This window comes from Cryphonectria parasitica (assembly GCF_011745365.1).
Source record: "Cryphonectria parasitica EP155 unplaced genomic scaffold M406scaffold_1, whole genome shotgun sequence".
Classification (NCBI taxonomy): Eukaryota; Fungi; Ascomycota; class Sordariomycetes; order Diaporthales; family Cryphonectriaceae; genus Cryphonectria; species Cryphonectria parasitica.
This window is the reverse complement of record NW_024468909.1, coordinates 807,165-821,207: the sequence shown is the minus strand read 5'-3', so window position 1 is coordinate 821,207 and position 14,043 is coordinate 807,165. Positions and strand designations below refer to the sequence as shown.

The following is a 14,043-nucleotide window of genomic DNA, read 5'->3' as shown; positions in this document are numbered from 1 at the left end:
TAGGTGAGAAGGTAGGTAAGGTTATGCGTGAGGAGAGTGTCTCAGTTCTGGCGGGGAGAGCATGCCTCTTCCTGTCTCGGGATGGGAAAAGGAATGGGAATGTCTTGTCTCTCTGATGAAGCGACGACGAGCAGAAGTGGAGCTGGAAGAGACGAGAGAAAAGATACGGAGTTTATGATCTCCTTCCCCTGATTTGCCCGAGAAATTGGTCCTCGGAGGTCGTCGGCGGAGTGAGGATGTACGCAGGACCTTGTCGCAAAGGTTGGGTCGCTGCTGCTGTTCGGAAGCGAAGCCGCAGAGAGAACGTGACGGCGACAGTACCCTGAACGCCCGCCCGCTATGCTCGGTTTTTAGGCGCGCAGCTAATCAATGACGTCCTTAGCCCTTTTTTTTTAATGGCCTGCTTTACCTTCTGTCTCTCTCTTTTTCTCTTTTCAAACTTTGAGGAACAGCTACGAACCCTCCTTTATTTATTTCCCCTGTCCTAACGATCAATTGGGTATTGTTTTCCTCGAAAGGAAACTGATTGGTGCAAAAGAAACAGGGAGCTGCAGATTTTCAACAGAGAAAAAAGCGAAGAAGAAAAAAAAGTGTTAGAAATAGAAATAGTAACATCCGTAGTAGGAAATGCAAGCACCCCTGGCGAACGGCTTTGTAATACACATGCTCAATTCGTCCACTTCTGCAAATCTCCGCAGCCTCACCCACGCCCACTGGTTGCCACGTTCTTGAACTAACGGCACAGCCGGCTCTCTCGGTGCTGCTGGCTGGAGGTGGGACTCTTCTCAGCATGCACACACACACACACACCGTCTAAAGATTGCTTTGTTGCTTCCTGTTTGTCATGTTTTGACAGGCAAAAAAGAGAGAGAGAGACAATGGTATGTGTGAGTAAACAAGCCTCATCACCCAACACAGCCCCAGCCCAGGCAACCTCAGCTCCGCCTCTTTCATTTCCTACGCCGCATGTCTGTCATATAAAGTCGTATTGCATCGGTGTGTGAAGGACGCAGGTGTTGTTCCAAGTCGTTATTGGGTATAGGCTGGTCGGTCAGTCCCGTGCAGTTGACAACACACACACGGGTCCTCCTCACTCACCGACACTGGTCCATGCCGTTTGCATACTTCTAGACACATGCATGCCCTAGTGGACGGTGAGCATGCACAGTAAACGAATAGATAGACGTATATGCCTTGTAATGACCTTGAAGCAGCGTGTGTGTGTTTTCACTCGTTTTTGCAAGCGGCAACCTTAGCTCTGTAAATATCTTGTTTAGGCCGATTTTGATCGGCATTAAAAATTGTAAATGCTCATTCGTAGCCACGGCTTGTTAGTCCATGCCGGCCATTGTTGGTCCATGCCGGCCATAGAAGTGAATTAGTAAGTTCATACATGATATCTCAAACGCCGTCGTAATGTCTTGTCCCTTTTCTGATAATGATGCAAAGCTTTGTGCCTCAAGCCTTGGCCCCTCTCCCTCTCTCCCTCTCTTCTCAACAACTCCGGTGAGATTTGAAAGCCGCCTAAACATATATAGCTATGTAATAGACATTACCCGTGTCCGCAGAAGCACTGTTTCCTGAACCTATCGCAGAGGCAGCTGGGTATCACGCACACCGCAGGCGAACACGTCCTCCAGCGACCACCTCGGTGGCTTGATGATAGAGCTGTCATTGCCGCCGGTCTTGCGCCACTCCCTCTCCATCTCGGGTGTCACGCCCGCCGGCAGGGGTTCGAGACCGCCCGCGATGCCCGACGAGAACTTGATCTGGAGAATGTCGCCAACCTCGTCGCATGCCTGCAGCAGGCGGTCCATGTCGTCCTTGTTGTGCGCCGCGGATATGCAGAACCGCGCCCGGGAGCTGATGAGGGGCGTGGCAGGGTAGCCGACCACCACCACCGAGATCTTGCGCTTGAGCATCTCGTGGCTGAACGCCAGCATCTTTCCAGGGTTGTAGAGCATGATCGGGATAATAGGAGAGTCATCGTGACCCGCAACGATGAACCCGAGCCGCTTGAGACCCAGCCTGAGATACCGCGAGTTGAAGGTGATACGTTGCAATCTCTCCTCGCCCTGCCCCGGCACCAGCTCGCCCTCGATGATCTTCAGAGACGAGAGAATCTGCATCAGGACAGCCGGAGTGGCACACTCGCCGTACTGAGATGCCGCGTTGATGCTCCTGAGCTTGGTGATGATGTGCTTCTCCGCAGCGATGTAGCCTCCATTCGCGCCAAAAGACTTGGTGAAGGTGCCCATCAAGATGTCTACCTCGTTGGGGTCCACCTTGAAGTAGTCACAGACACCCCGTCCATTGGGGCCAAGTGCTCCAATGCTGTGGGCCTCGTCGACGTACAGGAAGAACTTGTACTTCTGCTTGAGGGCCAGGACACCTGGCAGATCGACCATGGTACCCTCCATCGAGTATAGACCCTCGACTGCAACCAGAATCTTCTTCCAGGGGCGGTGGGTGCGGGGTTGTCCCTGGGCAATCGCCTCCCTCAGCTTCTTCTCCAGGTCGGCCATGTCGTTGTGCTTGAAAGACCTAATCATGGCACCGGTCAGACGGGCGCCGACGCGGATGGAGGCGTGGTTCAGCTCGTCGGAGACAATCAGACAGCCCTTGCCGACAAGTGCAGGGAAGGCGCCAGCGTTGGTGACGTATCCCATCGAGAAGACCATAGCGTCGGGCTTGCCGAGGAAACGGGCGACCTCGCGCTCGACTTCCTGGGTCAAGTCGGATGTTCCACAATCGGCCCTCGCACTGCAGGCGGCCAGGCCCCACTTGCGAACAGCCTCTTCAACAGCATCCGCGCATGCGCCTTCGGCTTGGGCAAAGCCGAGGTAGTTGTAGGAGCTGACGTTGAGGGTCTCCGTGGTGGTGCCAGTGTACTTGTATGTGTAATTGAAGTCGTTTGAGGTGCGGTCTAGCAGGGTGATGTAGCGGCCCGGTACGCCAGTGGTGGGGCGAGCGAAGGCATCGTCAATTCTCCTCTTCAGGCGACGGGTATAGAAGCTGTCAAAGTCGTCGGTCAGCGGGGCGTAGCCACTCGCGCCGCGAATGATGCTGTAGCGCTTCTGGTCGCCAAAATATTTGCCAAAGAAGTCGCGGGCGTGGCCGAAGACAATCAGGAACAGATAGCTGATGTAGGTGGTGAGGACGTAGTAGTAGGGCGGCTCGTCCTCGATGGGGGTCTCGAGCGAACCTCCGCGGTGTTTGCTGATATATCTATGGGTCGGGTGCAGCAGAGGTCCAAACTGGGTCTCGGAGCGCGTCTGCCGCTTGCTCTCGGCAGTGGAGGGAGGCTGGAAGAGCGTGGTCGAGGGCTCCTCATCGTTGACCTCGCCGGCGGTGGCGGTGGATAGAGAAATGGTCGGTAGCGATAAGGAGGGCGCAGTGATCTGCTGCGATGAGGTGTTCTGGTGGACAGCCAGCAGGGACTGCTGCGCAGAGAGGTTGTCCTTATTCTTGGGGGACGAAGAGAAGAGCTGGGTGAGACGGTTCGTCCGGGAGGTGGACGGCCTACGATCACCCATCTTCTCGGAGGGCGTCATGCTGGATGAACTCGAAAAAGGGTTCGTCAGTCTGCGTGGCATCTCTCCTCGCCGGACAGGTAGCAATGATGGTTAAGGTGGGTAAATGACTCGATTCAAATGGTCGAGGGGAGGGAATTATAGTGAAATGACGATAAAGGCGAAGCCTGTCGAGGTCGAGGGAGGGAGCTGTGATGGAGGAGACGTTGTCAATGAGTAACCCTCGAGCCAATTGACGCCGTCAACGTGCATGAGATCAGGTCGGTGGTCTGATAGGTACGGGAAGGAGGGGTGAGACGGGACCACGACGCTGGAAGAGAGGCAAGAGGTGAGGTGAGGTGAAGAGGAGAAGGAGAAGTGGCAGGTAGATTGCAGGAAGGGTGGAAGGAAGGGTGTATGCGAGCTCGCACGAGATGTTCTGGGTCAGTGATTGGTACGGGAAAAATTGGACGTCTGGGTAAGGATAGGACATGTACCAGAGTACCTAGTACTGCTATGGGACTGTACTGTACGGTAAGAGCGGTCGACCGGGAGCTCCGGAAATAGGCCGTCGCAGAACGTGTCTCCTCTACCACTTCCCTTCTCACCAACCAACCACACCCCTCCAACCGCCCCACCCTCTGCCAAAAACCCCCTCTCAGGCAGCCAGCTACCAGGAACCCAGGCACTTGGGCACCTGCGGCAATCTGGACCGCACCCGGACGTGCTGCTATGCCGCGCCCAGTAGACAGCACCTGGCAGCACGCATTCAGGCGCAACCACTGGCTGGCCAGCGCCCGGAAGGGGCCGTGCAGGGGCCAACTTTAAGGCCTCCCGACCAGTGGAGGAATAATCGCAAGGTACCATAGTAGACGGGGGGAAAAAGAGGATATGCATGCTGACCAACGAGGTTCCCATTCATTTGTGCAAAACAGCGTAAACCCCAAGGATTGCAGGCCGATTCGTAAGAAAACTTTTTTGTAACTTACAATTTCTTTTCTTTCTTTCTGCTCTCTGTTTCTTCTTCTTGTTTACTTTAACAAGAGACTCTTGCCAACCACACAGGTGATAAGATCAACAATGGGCACAGCAAGGCTCGACACGCTCTGTGGCAAACAAGAATCGCGTCGGACAATTTCTGCAAGGGGCAGCTATCGCCCACTTCCCCAGCAGTGGGACCCTCTCCCGGCAGCGGATAAGTCGCAGGCTGGAAAAGCCAAGGCAAGGACAGCGGGCTCTGAGTGACGATCCCCCTTATTGGATCTGTTGCTGCTTCGCCTGCCGTAAACCCTATTGAGATGAGGGGGAAAAGGTAAAGAGGAAGAAAAAAAAGAAAAAAACGGCGAGTGGCGCGAGATTTATTAGAGTAGGCTTAGGCTAGAGTACGGAGGTGACACATCAATCCTTCTCGAAGAAGATTGACTGGTTTGAGGGCTGGGGAGGGGAAAAGAAAAAAAAGAGATAAAAGGTGGAAATTTGAGATTTCCAAGCAATGATAATGCTTGGACAGATCGGCCTTTGCGCGACCACGCGAGGACGAGCCGAAGGCACCATGGCTACAGCGGTCGCTGACTCGATGCAGTTACCAGGCTGACAAGACGAACGGCTCCCAGGTCTGGGCCAGAACAATCGCCTGGGCAGCGGGGCTTAGGTTGGGCTGGACCAAGCGCGGATTTAATATCTTCGAAGGGGGAAAAAGAAAAAATCAATACAAAAACCCTTTTCCTCCCCTGGCGCTAAGCACAGAACAGGCCCAAGGGATCCGGCCGATCCGCAGTCCTGCTTTCAAACATTGGCTATGACGATGCCAGCAGATAGTATAGTAAGTCACCAAAGAAAAACAGCTTGATGCCTTTTTTTTGGGGGGGGGGGGGGGTGGTTTTGTCAGCCAGGTATGGGATTGCACAACCGTGTTATGCATGCACGCAGCGATCGTAGACGCAGAGTGATCCGGAAGGCAGATTGACGATGGCACCCATCCACAGCCACATCCCATCTGATATACCCACCATGAAATCCTCCCTAGTTGCCCAAGGTATTTATCCATTACCTGTTCTACAATGCTGTATGTATTGTGCAAGGCGCTATGGTTTGCGCCTAGGGCCACAATTCATCAGCCTCATCCAAGCTTCCTACACAAGGCTACGCGACCTTGTTTTGCCCCCCCCCCTTGCCGTAGCGCCCGTACCTCGGCATTCACGCATTAAACAAGACCCCGAAGACTTGATACATACTTCTATGCACATAATCTGTCCATAGTGAAGGAACAGCTCCGGTCCCTGCTACGCCATTGCAAAACGTCTTCCGGAGAGCCGGCCTCGCTTGAACCTCATCGCCTGCTGCTGAGCACTCAATTGACTGACGTGAACCCCATCATCACACCTCAGCCTGGTCCAACTAAAGTACAAGTAACTCCAAACGAGGCCCTCCTCCACTTGCACCGTGCTCCCGCATCTCCCCTCCCGCATTGTGCTCTTCAGGAACTTAATTTTCTTTTACTTTTACCCCGAGAGAGTCCGTGCCATGTGCAAGGACGTTTGCAAAGCCAGCCACAAATTGTCTCGTGGCGGCCGAGATTGGGGGCCTGCTCCACACCGGGCAGAGACACCTTGAGAGCAGGTCCTGAAGCTATCTGTACACTTGGCAATACAGCCAGACCGTTGGTCAAAGCCCATCACGAGGCAAGCAGTTTGATCTCCAACGAAGATATCGCGCGTCGTTGGTTGTGCATATTGTAGCTTGGTCCTGCCTGCTCATCATGTTGAGAAGTGGAGAGAACACTTCGACGTAGTTGATTTGACTACGTCAACCCCTATTATATTGCTTCTTATGCGATGTCTGAAGGCCCTCAGGTGCTTGTGCAACGTTTAGATGTATAGAGATCATTACCCAGCCCCATTGATCCGATTGCATCAAAATTCATGATTACTACTGGACCACATACAGATCAGTATATGTAAAGCTGCCCAAACGCAGGTAGACAGGCTTGGCCGACCTGTCAGTCGGGTATGAGCCTTGGCATATTTACGACGATCGACCTTAAAGCGCATGTGCACGACACATTAAGGCAATGCAAAGAGAGCAAAGCATTTTTTGGAAGAATCAATCATTGATTTTTCTGTCAACAATCCCCCATACCAAAGGGGAAAGGAAAAGGAAGAAGAAAAAAGAAAGCGGATGCTAATACGAGCCGCAATGTAAGCGAAACTTTCATCGCAGTGCACTCCCTGAACTCCAGATGCCCCCCCCAACAGATGCTTGCACACACAACCAACACATGAACCTTGATCCGAGATCCACAACTGCCTGCTTGCCTAAACGTTCCCACATCGTCACCCGCGGAGGTGAAGTATTGACGGGTAAAAAAAGAAAGAAAAAGAAAAGAGCATGTCACGCCATTATGACGACAGCTCAGTGTATGACTGGACTGACTTGTCTACCACGACGTAACGATCTTCTCCAGAGCCTCGAGCAGGATGTCCGCGTGCTTCTCCTCAAAGATCAGCATGGGCCTCAGGCGCACAGCGCTGGCGCCGGAGCCTCCGATGTTGATACCGAAGCTCTTGGCCTTCTTGAGGAACTCGTCGCGGCGAGGGTTATCGAAGGCGATGAAGGTGCCCTGGCCCTTGCCGCGGAGGTTGTCGAATTGGCCGGGGTACTTCTTGGCCAGCTCGGCCAGCTTGCCGTACAGGTAATCACCTACGCGCGCCGTCTGCGCGATCAGATCGTTCTTCTCAATCTCGTCGATGATGGCCCTGAACAGGATGGCGCGTGCTGGGTCACCCATCCAAGTGTTGAACTGGCGGTAGGGCTTGTTGGGCCGCAGCTCAGGGTTGCCAAAGTAGTAGCCGGCGGTCTGGGCCTTCTTGGAGAAGGTGACCATGTCGGGAGGCGAGGGAAGGTCCCAGTGGTCGTGCGCCCAGAACTTGCCGGTCGCGCCCACACCAGTCTGAACCTCGTCGACGATCATCAGCACGCCGTGCTTCTTGGTGACCTCGCGCAGGCCGCGGAAGAACTCGGGCGAGGCGTGGTTGTCACCACCCTCGGACTGAATGGGCTCGACGATCACTGCGCAGGGGGGCACGCGGTAGTTGAGGATCAGATCCTCGACCTCGGCGAGGGCCGCCTGCTCCGCCTTGCGGTTCTCCTCAACGTGCTCCTCCAGGGGGTACTTGAGCAGCGGGAAGGTGGCCTGGGGCCAGTCAAAGGCGGGGATGTCGAGCTTGTGGATGGGCTTGGAGCGGGTGGTGGACAGGGAACCAAACAGACGGCCGTGGAAGGCGGTCTTGAAGGACATGATGGAGAGCTCCGAGGCGCCGGGGGTCTGGTTGTTCATGGACGAATGCAGCTCCTCCTCAGTGAACTCGACGTGGGCACCACCACGCTGCTGCTGGCGCTTCCACATAAAGGCAGCCTTGTAGGCGGTCTCGTTGGCGTCGGAGCCGGCCATGGCCGTGAAGACCTGGTCCAGGCCCTTGGGTGCGACCTTGAGGATGCCAGAGCGTAGGACCTCGGCCCAGTCATTGGGAGGGAAGTTGCCGAGGGCAGGGCGGTTGACCAGGGAGTTGACAACGGCATCGCTCTTCATGACCTCAATCAGGTGGGGGTTGTTGTAGCCCACGGGAATGGACGCGATCTGGGCGTAGCTATATAGGAGACACACACATCAAGTAACACAGCATTAGCTTCCCATGTCTTGGCTATAAACGAATGGACAATACTAAGTATGCATGCAGGTTGCTGCAAAGGAAGGGGGGGGGGGAGGAGGTAGGTTGGGGCGTAAGCACTTACACATCCAGCAGCACATTTCCATCCGGATCAGCGATGTAGTTGCCAATCGAGGCCTTGTAGTCAGTGAGCATGTTCAAACTCCTGGTGTCAAAGACCTTGTCGAGGTCGGCAGTCTGCTCCTTGGCCTTGGGGCCAGGAATCTCCGTCTTGACCGAGGGAGCACTGGGCTCGATGCCGTCAAAGCGACCCATGTTGCTGGCAGAGACAGAGAAGGATCTGCTGGAAAGAGAGGAGGCGGGCGCAAGTCGCGAGGCGAGGAGTCTAGTAGCAGCAACACGCCGTGAGATAGTGCGAAGGGCAGACATCGTGGCGGAGGGAAGAGGGGAGGAGGAGCAAAGCTTTCCTTCCCTTCTTATAGAAAGAGCCTGGCGGCTTGAAAGAGCTTGTGGTTGGCACTGGGGCGAGAGGCAAGAAAAAAGGAGACCAACAAAAGGTTGGTGTCACAAAAACTAGGTAAAAATTAAGCAATTGGATCCGTAGTTTAGTAGTCCAAGTCGTGGGTACAAGAGACGAAGGGGCGGTTGATGTATTTACGTGGTTTTGGAAACTGCTGGCTGACGTCCCGCATTCGCAGTGCACTATCAGAGACCAGGCGGGAGGCTTATCAATGTGGGGTGGCGACCAGAATTGGGGCTCGAGACGGTGGGGTACAAGGCGTTTTGCTGACCGTGGCTAGGTGGTTACAGGGGTTTCCTCACAGATCTGCTGCTAGATTCGCTGTCTAGATCTTGCAAGATATTACTTTACATCGAGGCTCTTACACTCTTTGATAGAGTTCCCTGAGTTTGAGCGTCTTTGAGGCAAACGCGTCTCTACTCTCATAAGAAGGAGAAGGAGAGTATCTTCCCATACTCTCTCCAATTCCTGATGTTCATGTCAGAGCAAAACAGTTTCCTCCTCCACTGCCCTTACACCCCAGGTCAATATCTCAGGTCACGAGCTAGAAAGCCGGCAGCGTGGAGAATTCCCTGCCAGCCTTACTGTCTTTGGCATGTCCAGCCGGCGCAGCGATCCGGCCTCTCAATGCCCTTTTACGCTCTCTTTGTACCCGGTCCGGCTCCGATGGCCGGGATTCTTTGCCTTTCACTACAGAAAGAAAGAAAAAGCCCCCCCCCCCCCCCCAAAAAAAAAAGGGCATCTGGCTACTGCCGTCTGTACCCGGTTAGCAAATCGCGTCTTTTCATCCGCTTTTTGTGACAAGAACCGACTTCGGGTCGGTGTGATAACCTAGGGGGCGTTCTATATGTCCGAAAGAGGAATGTCTACGCGATTGCACCGTGTTTTCTTGTTCTTTCGACGCCCGCTGCATACTACATATCTGATACTACGAACATTAGTGAGCGACCGACACATACCCATACTAGTAATGAGGCCTCTTGGACATGCCTTGTTTGGTAACTTGTATCAGATGTAGGGGTGATGAGCATCCAAGCCCAAGTCTCAGGTACTTGCAGAGGGACACCCGTCTTGGTATCTTTCTTTCGACGAATGATTTCGAGTCAGAGATAGGTGAGAAAGCATGTCTTATCAAGCAACCAGTCGGGTCCTTTATTACCCAATGCTCGCGATCGGAAGTGCACACCCACAGAACGGTCTGTAAAGTATTTGTATTGCCACTATTGGGAATACGATCGCCACAAGACTCATGTGCCTAACAGACTCTCTCCGGCTAGCGACCTTCCACCAGCGCGGCTCTTGCTCTCCCCTGGCAGCTATTCGGCCTTCTATAAGAAGTTGTCCTCCCCAGAACCTCTTCGGTTCTCTAGAAATCCCTCTCTGCATTGAACAACAGCCTTGCACATGTACTAGATGCCATTGTTGCGGTCTCTTGACGCCCCGTTTCATGGGTTTCCCCTACTAATAGCTGGAGACCCTCCTGAGCCCCCGACTGCTCCATCCTCCAGAGAGGCTCCCACGTGTGGTTTCCAGAGAGGACCACTCAGCATCAAAAGAATCGCAATGGCCATGTATAATTCCATCAACCGTGTAACTCCTCAGAAAGCCTCCCAGAATCCATCGGCAGACCAGACTTACCTCCGGAACGCCTATGCCTTAGCAGTATGCCACATGGTGATCTCACCAGAAATCACTGCCTCCTTGATCGTCCCGAGCGAGAAAAAAAAAAGAAGAAAAGAAAAAAAAGACGAGATAAAAAAACAACAACAAGAATCAAGAAGGAATGGATCAAATCCTTCAACACGCGGCGCCAATCGCAAGCAGTCATTACCTCCCGACACCGAATCAGAAACGCCTGGGCAAACGATAACAAATTTCTCCTAGGTACAAAACTTGAGCGTCGCCTTCCTAGGGGGTATAGTCGAGCTGAACGCATAGACTCGATATTCGAAGACAGGTCGAGCCTTCCACCGTGAGCCAATTGCTGGCAAAGACGTTACTTGGCGTCGCCCATGTCGGGGCCGCCATTCATGTGGTGTCCCTCGTCGATGGAGAGGCCGTGCGACTCAGCGACTCGCTTCCACGCCTCGAGCTCGCGGTAGGTCCGATCACACTCAGCCTTGAGCTTATCGTTGGAAGTGCTAAGCTCGGAGATGGCCTGCTCGGTGAGGAGCTTCTCCAGTGTCCACTTTTCGATCGCCTGTTGCTCGTCCTCCTTTAACTTGGTGATGTAACGAACAGCATTCTGCAGAATGGAGCCCTTGTTCTTTTCGCATCCAGGCACGATCTTTGCCAGCTCGTTGATGCCCTCGTTGATGGTCTCACGACGGCGGCGTTCGACTATGTATCATTAGCAAAGAAATCTTTGGCAGACTGAGCGTAAACTTGGCGTGTCGCAGGAAGTTACGCCCCTCCCCTTCAGGTACTGGGAGAACGCTGTGCTTTGTGTGTGACACCTACCTTCCTTGTGGTTGTCCTTTCGCATTTTGTGCCACTCCTCAGAGCCAACAGCGGGCTTGGGGGTAGAGTAACGGTGGACTCCAGGAATGTCTTGCCGCATCACGCCATTATGCTGACCGCCTACAGCTGGTGCTAAGACCGGGTGGTCCAAGTGGAGGGTGTCTTGATCGTGACCGTAGTGCGGTATCTCGTGGTGTCGTTCCTCTACTGCCAGCTGAGCAGCAAAGTTCTCCTCCGAGGGCTGAGGTGCGTGAATCGTAGGGTAGACCAGGGCCGCAGCTGCAGTACTCGATGCGTTTGCTGGATCAGTCGCATCGCTGTGGTCTGCGCCAGCTGCGGCCTGCTGGAGGGCGTTGAAATCAGACACATTTACGCCAGCTGCGGCAGCTTGCGCAGTGTCGATGGCACTGCCATATTCATCTGTGGGGTCTGGACTTCCCATGGTGTTCCGTTTGGGATGGCGAAGATCTGAGGGAGAGGACTCTCCGAGTCGTTTTCTCTTCTGAGGCGGCGAATCTGTGAGGGCTGCTAGGTTGGGCTCAGAGTTCGCCACCGCCACTTGTGCCATAACAAGTGCAGCTAGATCGGTAGACATGTGTCCTCAAGCTGAACTGGTCAACAGCTTCTGCATGATTGTTCAGTTTGGGCACTCGACAGATGTGATGTAAGGTGTTTAGTGGGTGCTCAAGAGTAGAGGCATTTCTGCCCTTCTAACAATAAGAAGCATCTTTGGAAAGAGAAAAAATGACGGAAACACAGACTAGGAGGGGCAATGCATGATCATGGACTTGTTTGATTGAGCAAATAGAGACATGCAGAGAGGTTGATAATGCAGTGGAAAATTTTCCATGTCAGCAACTTCACTTGAAGGTGCGACAAGAGGCAAGCTTCGAGCCCAGGGGCATCTAGCTCATCAACAGAAAAGGAGAAACACGTGTCTGCGAGGAAGACAGGCAAACGAATCATGTCAAGCACAGTCAAACTTGGCTGAGCCTGGCTCTAGGTTGGTGGTGGCTCGATTAGAGCGAGTGAACGCGTTACGTGTTTGTGAAGAGGATGCGTGTTTTTTTTCTCTTCTTCTTTCCTTTTTTCACTCCCCTGGCTGCACCAAGCAAGAGAGCTGTCTGTTAGGTTGTAGAAAGAAAAAAAATTGATGACAACCATGATGAACCCTTGTGATGAAAATGTTGAGATGCCTCTTGGTTGAGAGAGCAGGTGGACTGAACGATGGACGATGGAAGAGGGTAGGAGGGCGGTTGGGAGATGAGAAGATGGCGGCGACTCACATAGTGAAGAGGAGCTCTTGCACATGACCAGTCAGGTGTTCTTGGCCAGAGGAGGATGTCAGTAGCAGTGGAAAATTGCCTCGGATTAAGGATCTGGGGGTTTTGAATGATTTCTGATGAGTTTGATGGGTAGTTCGTGGTCTGCAAAGTCAGTTTTCATCATGTCCGAGGTGAAAAAGGCAAGGCTGAATGGATGCATACCTGGTCGGCAGCAGACTCGAGGCTGCTGCTCTGGCTTCTCTTTGATATTGGTTACCGAGTGCACGTGAGTCCTCGAGGAAAGCAGAGAGGAGGGGCCTTTTCAAGGAAAAGCTCCTGGGCGGTGCTGGTCAAGGGTGCGCAGCAGACCTGGTCGTGCCTGTGACTAACAGGTGGTACCTGGAGAGGTGGAAGGGACACAGCGGCCTGCTATGCAAGAAGACACCTCGGTTGGGGTCACTCCTGATCATGGGCTGAGGAGAGATGCGGGAGGCACCAAACGCTCCCAGCACAAATGTCAAGTCAAATGGACTCATTTTAGCGCGGGCTTGGTGGGGCCTCCACTCCATTCCATCCTGTTCCACACCCCCCCTCCAACCCTTCACTCCTCCAACTCACGCCCACCACCAACACTCGCATCCCACAACAATTGGGACCTTGACCTGACTGGACTGAACCCTGCCCATCTCATCACACCAGAGGGTGGGAAACAATAAGGTGATTGTGAGTGACAGACTGAAGAAGGCTTGCCACCATCAACAAGGCCGGTCAAGGCCAGCAGCCGAGATGACTCCTTGATTGGCTGCATGGTCCCTACACACATATGATACACCACACAAGACTCTGGAGAGGCTAAAGGGAAGCTAACTATGCATCCTGCCTGGTCACAACTCGTTTCTCTTTTCCCTCTTCTCTCTCTTCCTGCCCTCTGGGCATCTGATACCAAGATCCCGTGATGGCGTGGATCGGCTGGACTGTGAAGACTATAGCCAACACTCATCTGGAACACCTGACCTAAGGCCTGATCAGTCCTACTGGTCATACCCCAGCGTTCCAGGCCGCAAATGCAGCGTTGAGATGCGGCTGTCTGTTGTGTCTCAGGCTGTTGCGTCAAGTTAATGCCCTGCAGGCGTCGCGGAGTTTTACTGTCTGGTTACAGTAACCGTTGGTGGGCGAGGAGAGGGGGTGTGTGGTTTGGGTCCAACACTCGTCATCTGATGCAGAGTCCAAGGGGAGATGGTGTGTAGACGCAACCATGGTGTAGCCCCTAATCATTTCGTGTCATGCCTGCGTAACCAGCAGCTTCACATCTCATTCGTGAAGTCCTGCTAAATGCGCCTCGCCGATCGCTCAACTAGACGGACTGACTGCCATTCACATAGTACGCGTCAATTCGTATTCGTCGGATACGCGATGAGACTCTGAATGATGATGAATGAATGGGACTCGCTCTTTTCCATGGTCTATAGAAGGACAACGAGGCCTGCAAGTGAAATCATACAGCCGTGCAGGCCATGACAACATTGACTCCAGGCTTCCAAAGCAGACATGGTCAACTTGATCTCGTTACAAAATAGATGCCATGATATCAATAGTATTTTGCTCTTCTTCCCAGTCCT

The 14,043-nt window shown here is 53.5% G+C and overlaps 3 protein-coding genes across 3 annotated transcripts; all 3 read right to left on the bottom strand.

Annotated features, from left to right (window-relative positions):
* Positions 1-1,221: 1,221 nt before the first annotated feature.
* M406DRAFT_86486 (regulated by circadian rhythms/membrane function) lies at positions 1,222-4,926 on the bottom strand. Its single transcript, XM_040926079.1, has 2 exons — positions 4,502-4,926; positions 1,222-3,722 (listed from the first exon to the last, which is right to left on the bottom strand). The coding sequence occupies exon 2, from the start codon at positions 3,594-3,596 to the stop codon at positions 1,587-1,589; it is 2,010 nt and encodes a 669-aa protein (XP_040782408.1). The 5' UTR covers positions 3,597-3,722; positions 4,502-4,926; the 3' UTR covers positions 1,222-1,586.
* Positions 4,927-6,948: 2,022 nt separating this feature from the next.
* On the bottom strand, positions 6,949-8,494 carry M406DRAFT_245082 (4-aminobutyrate aminotransferase; the record flags this gene model as incomplete). The annotated part of the gene is made up of 2 exons (XM_040916306.1): positions 6,949-8,158; positions 8,304-8,494. 2 exons carry the CDS (start codon positions 8,492-8,494, stop codon positions 6,949-6,951), a joined length of 1,401 nt encoding a protein of 466 aa, XP_040780607.1.
* A 2,201-nt stretch (positions 8,495-10,695) lies between these two features.
* M406DRAFT_35857 (helix loop helix transcription factor) lies at positions 10,696-11,727 on the bottom strand (the record flags this gene model as incomplete). The annotated part of the gene is made up of 2 exons (XM_040923937.1): positions 10,696-11,039; positions 11,160-11,727. 2 exons carry the CDS (start codon positions 11,725-11,727, stop codon positions 10,696-10,698), a joined length of 912 nt encoding a protein of 303 aa, XP_040780606.1.
* Between the last annotated feature and the right edge of the window lie 2,316 nt (positions 11,728-14,043).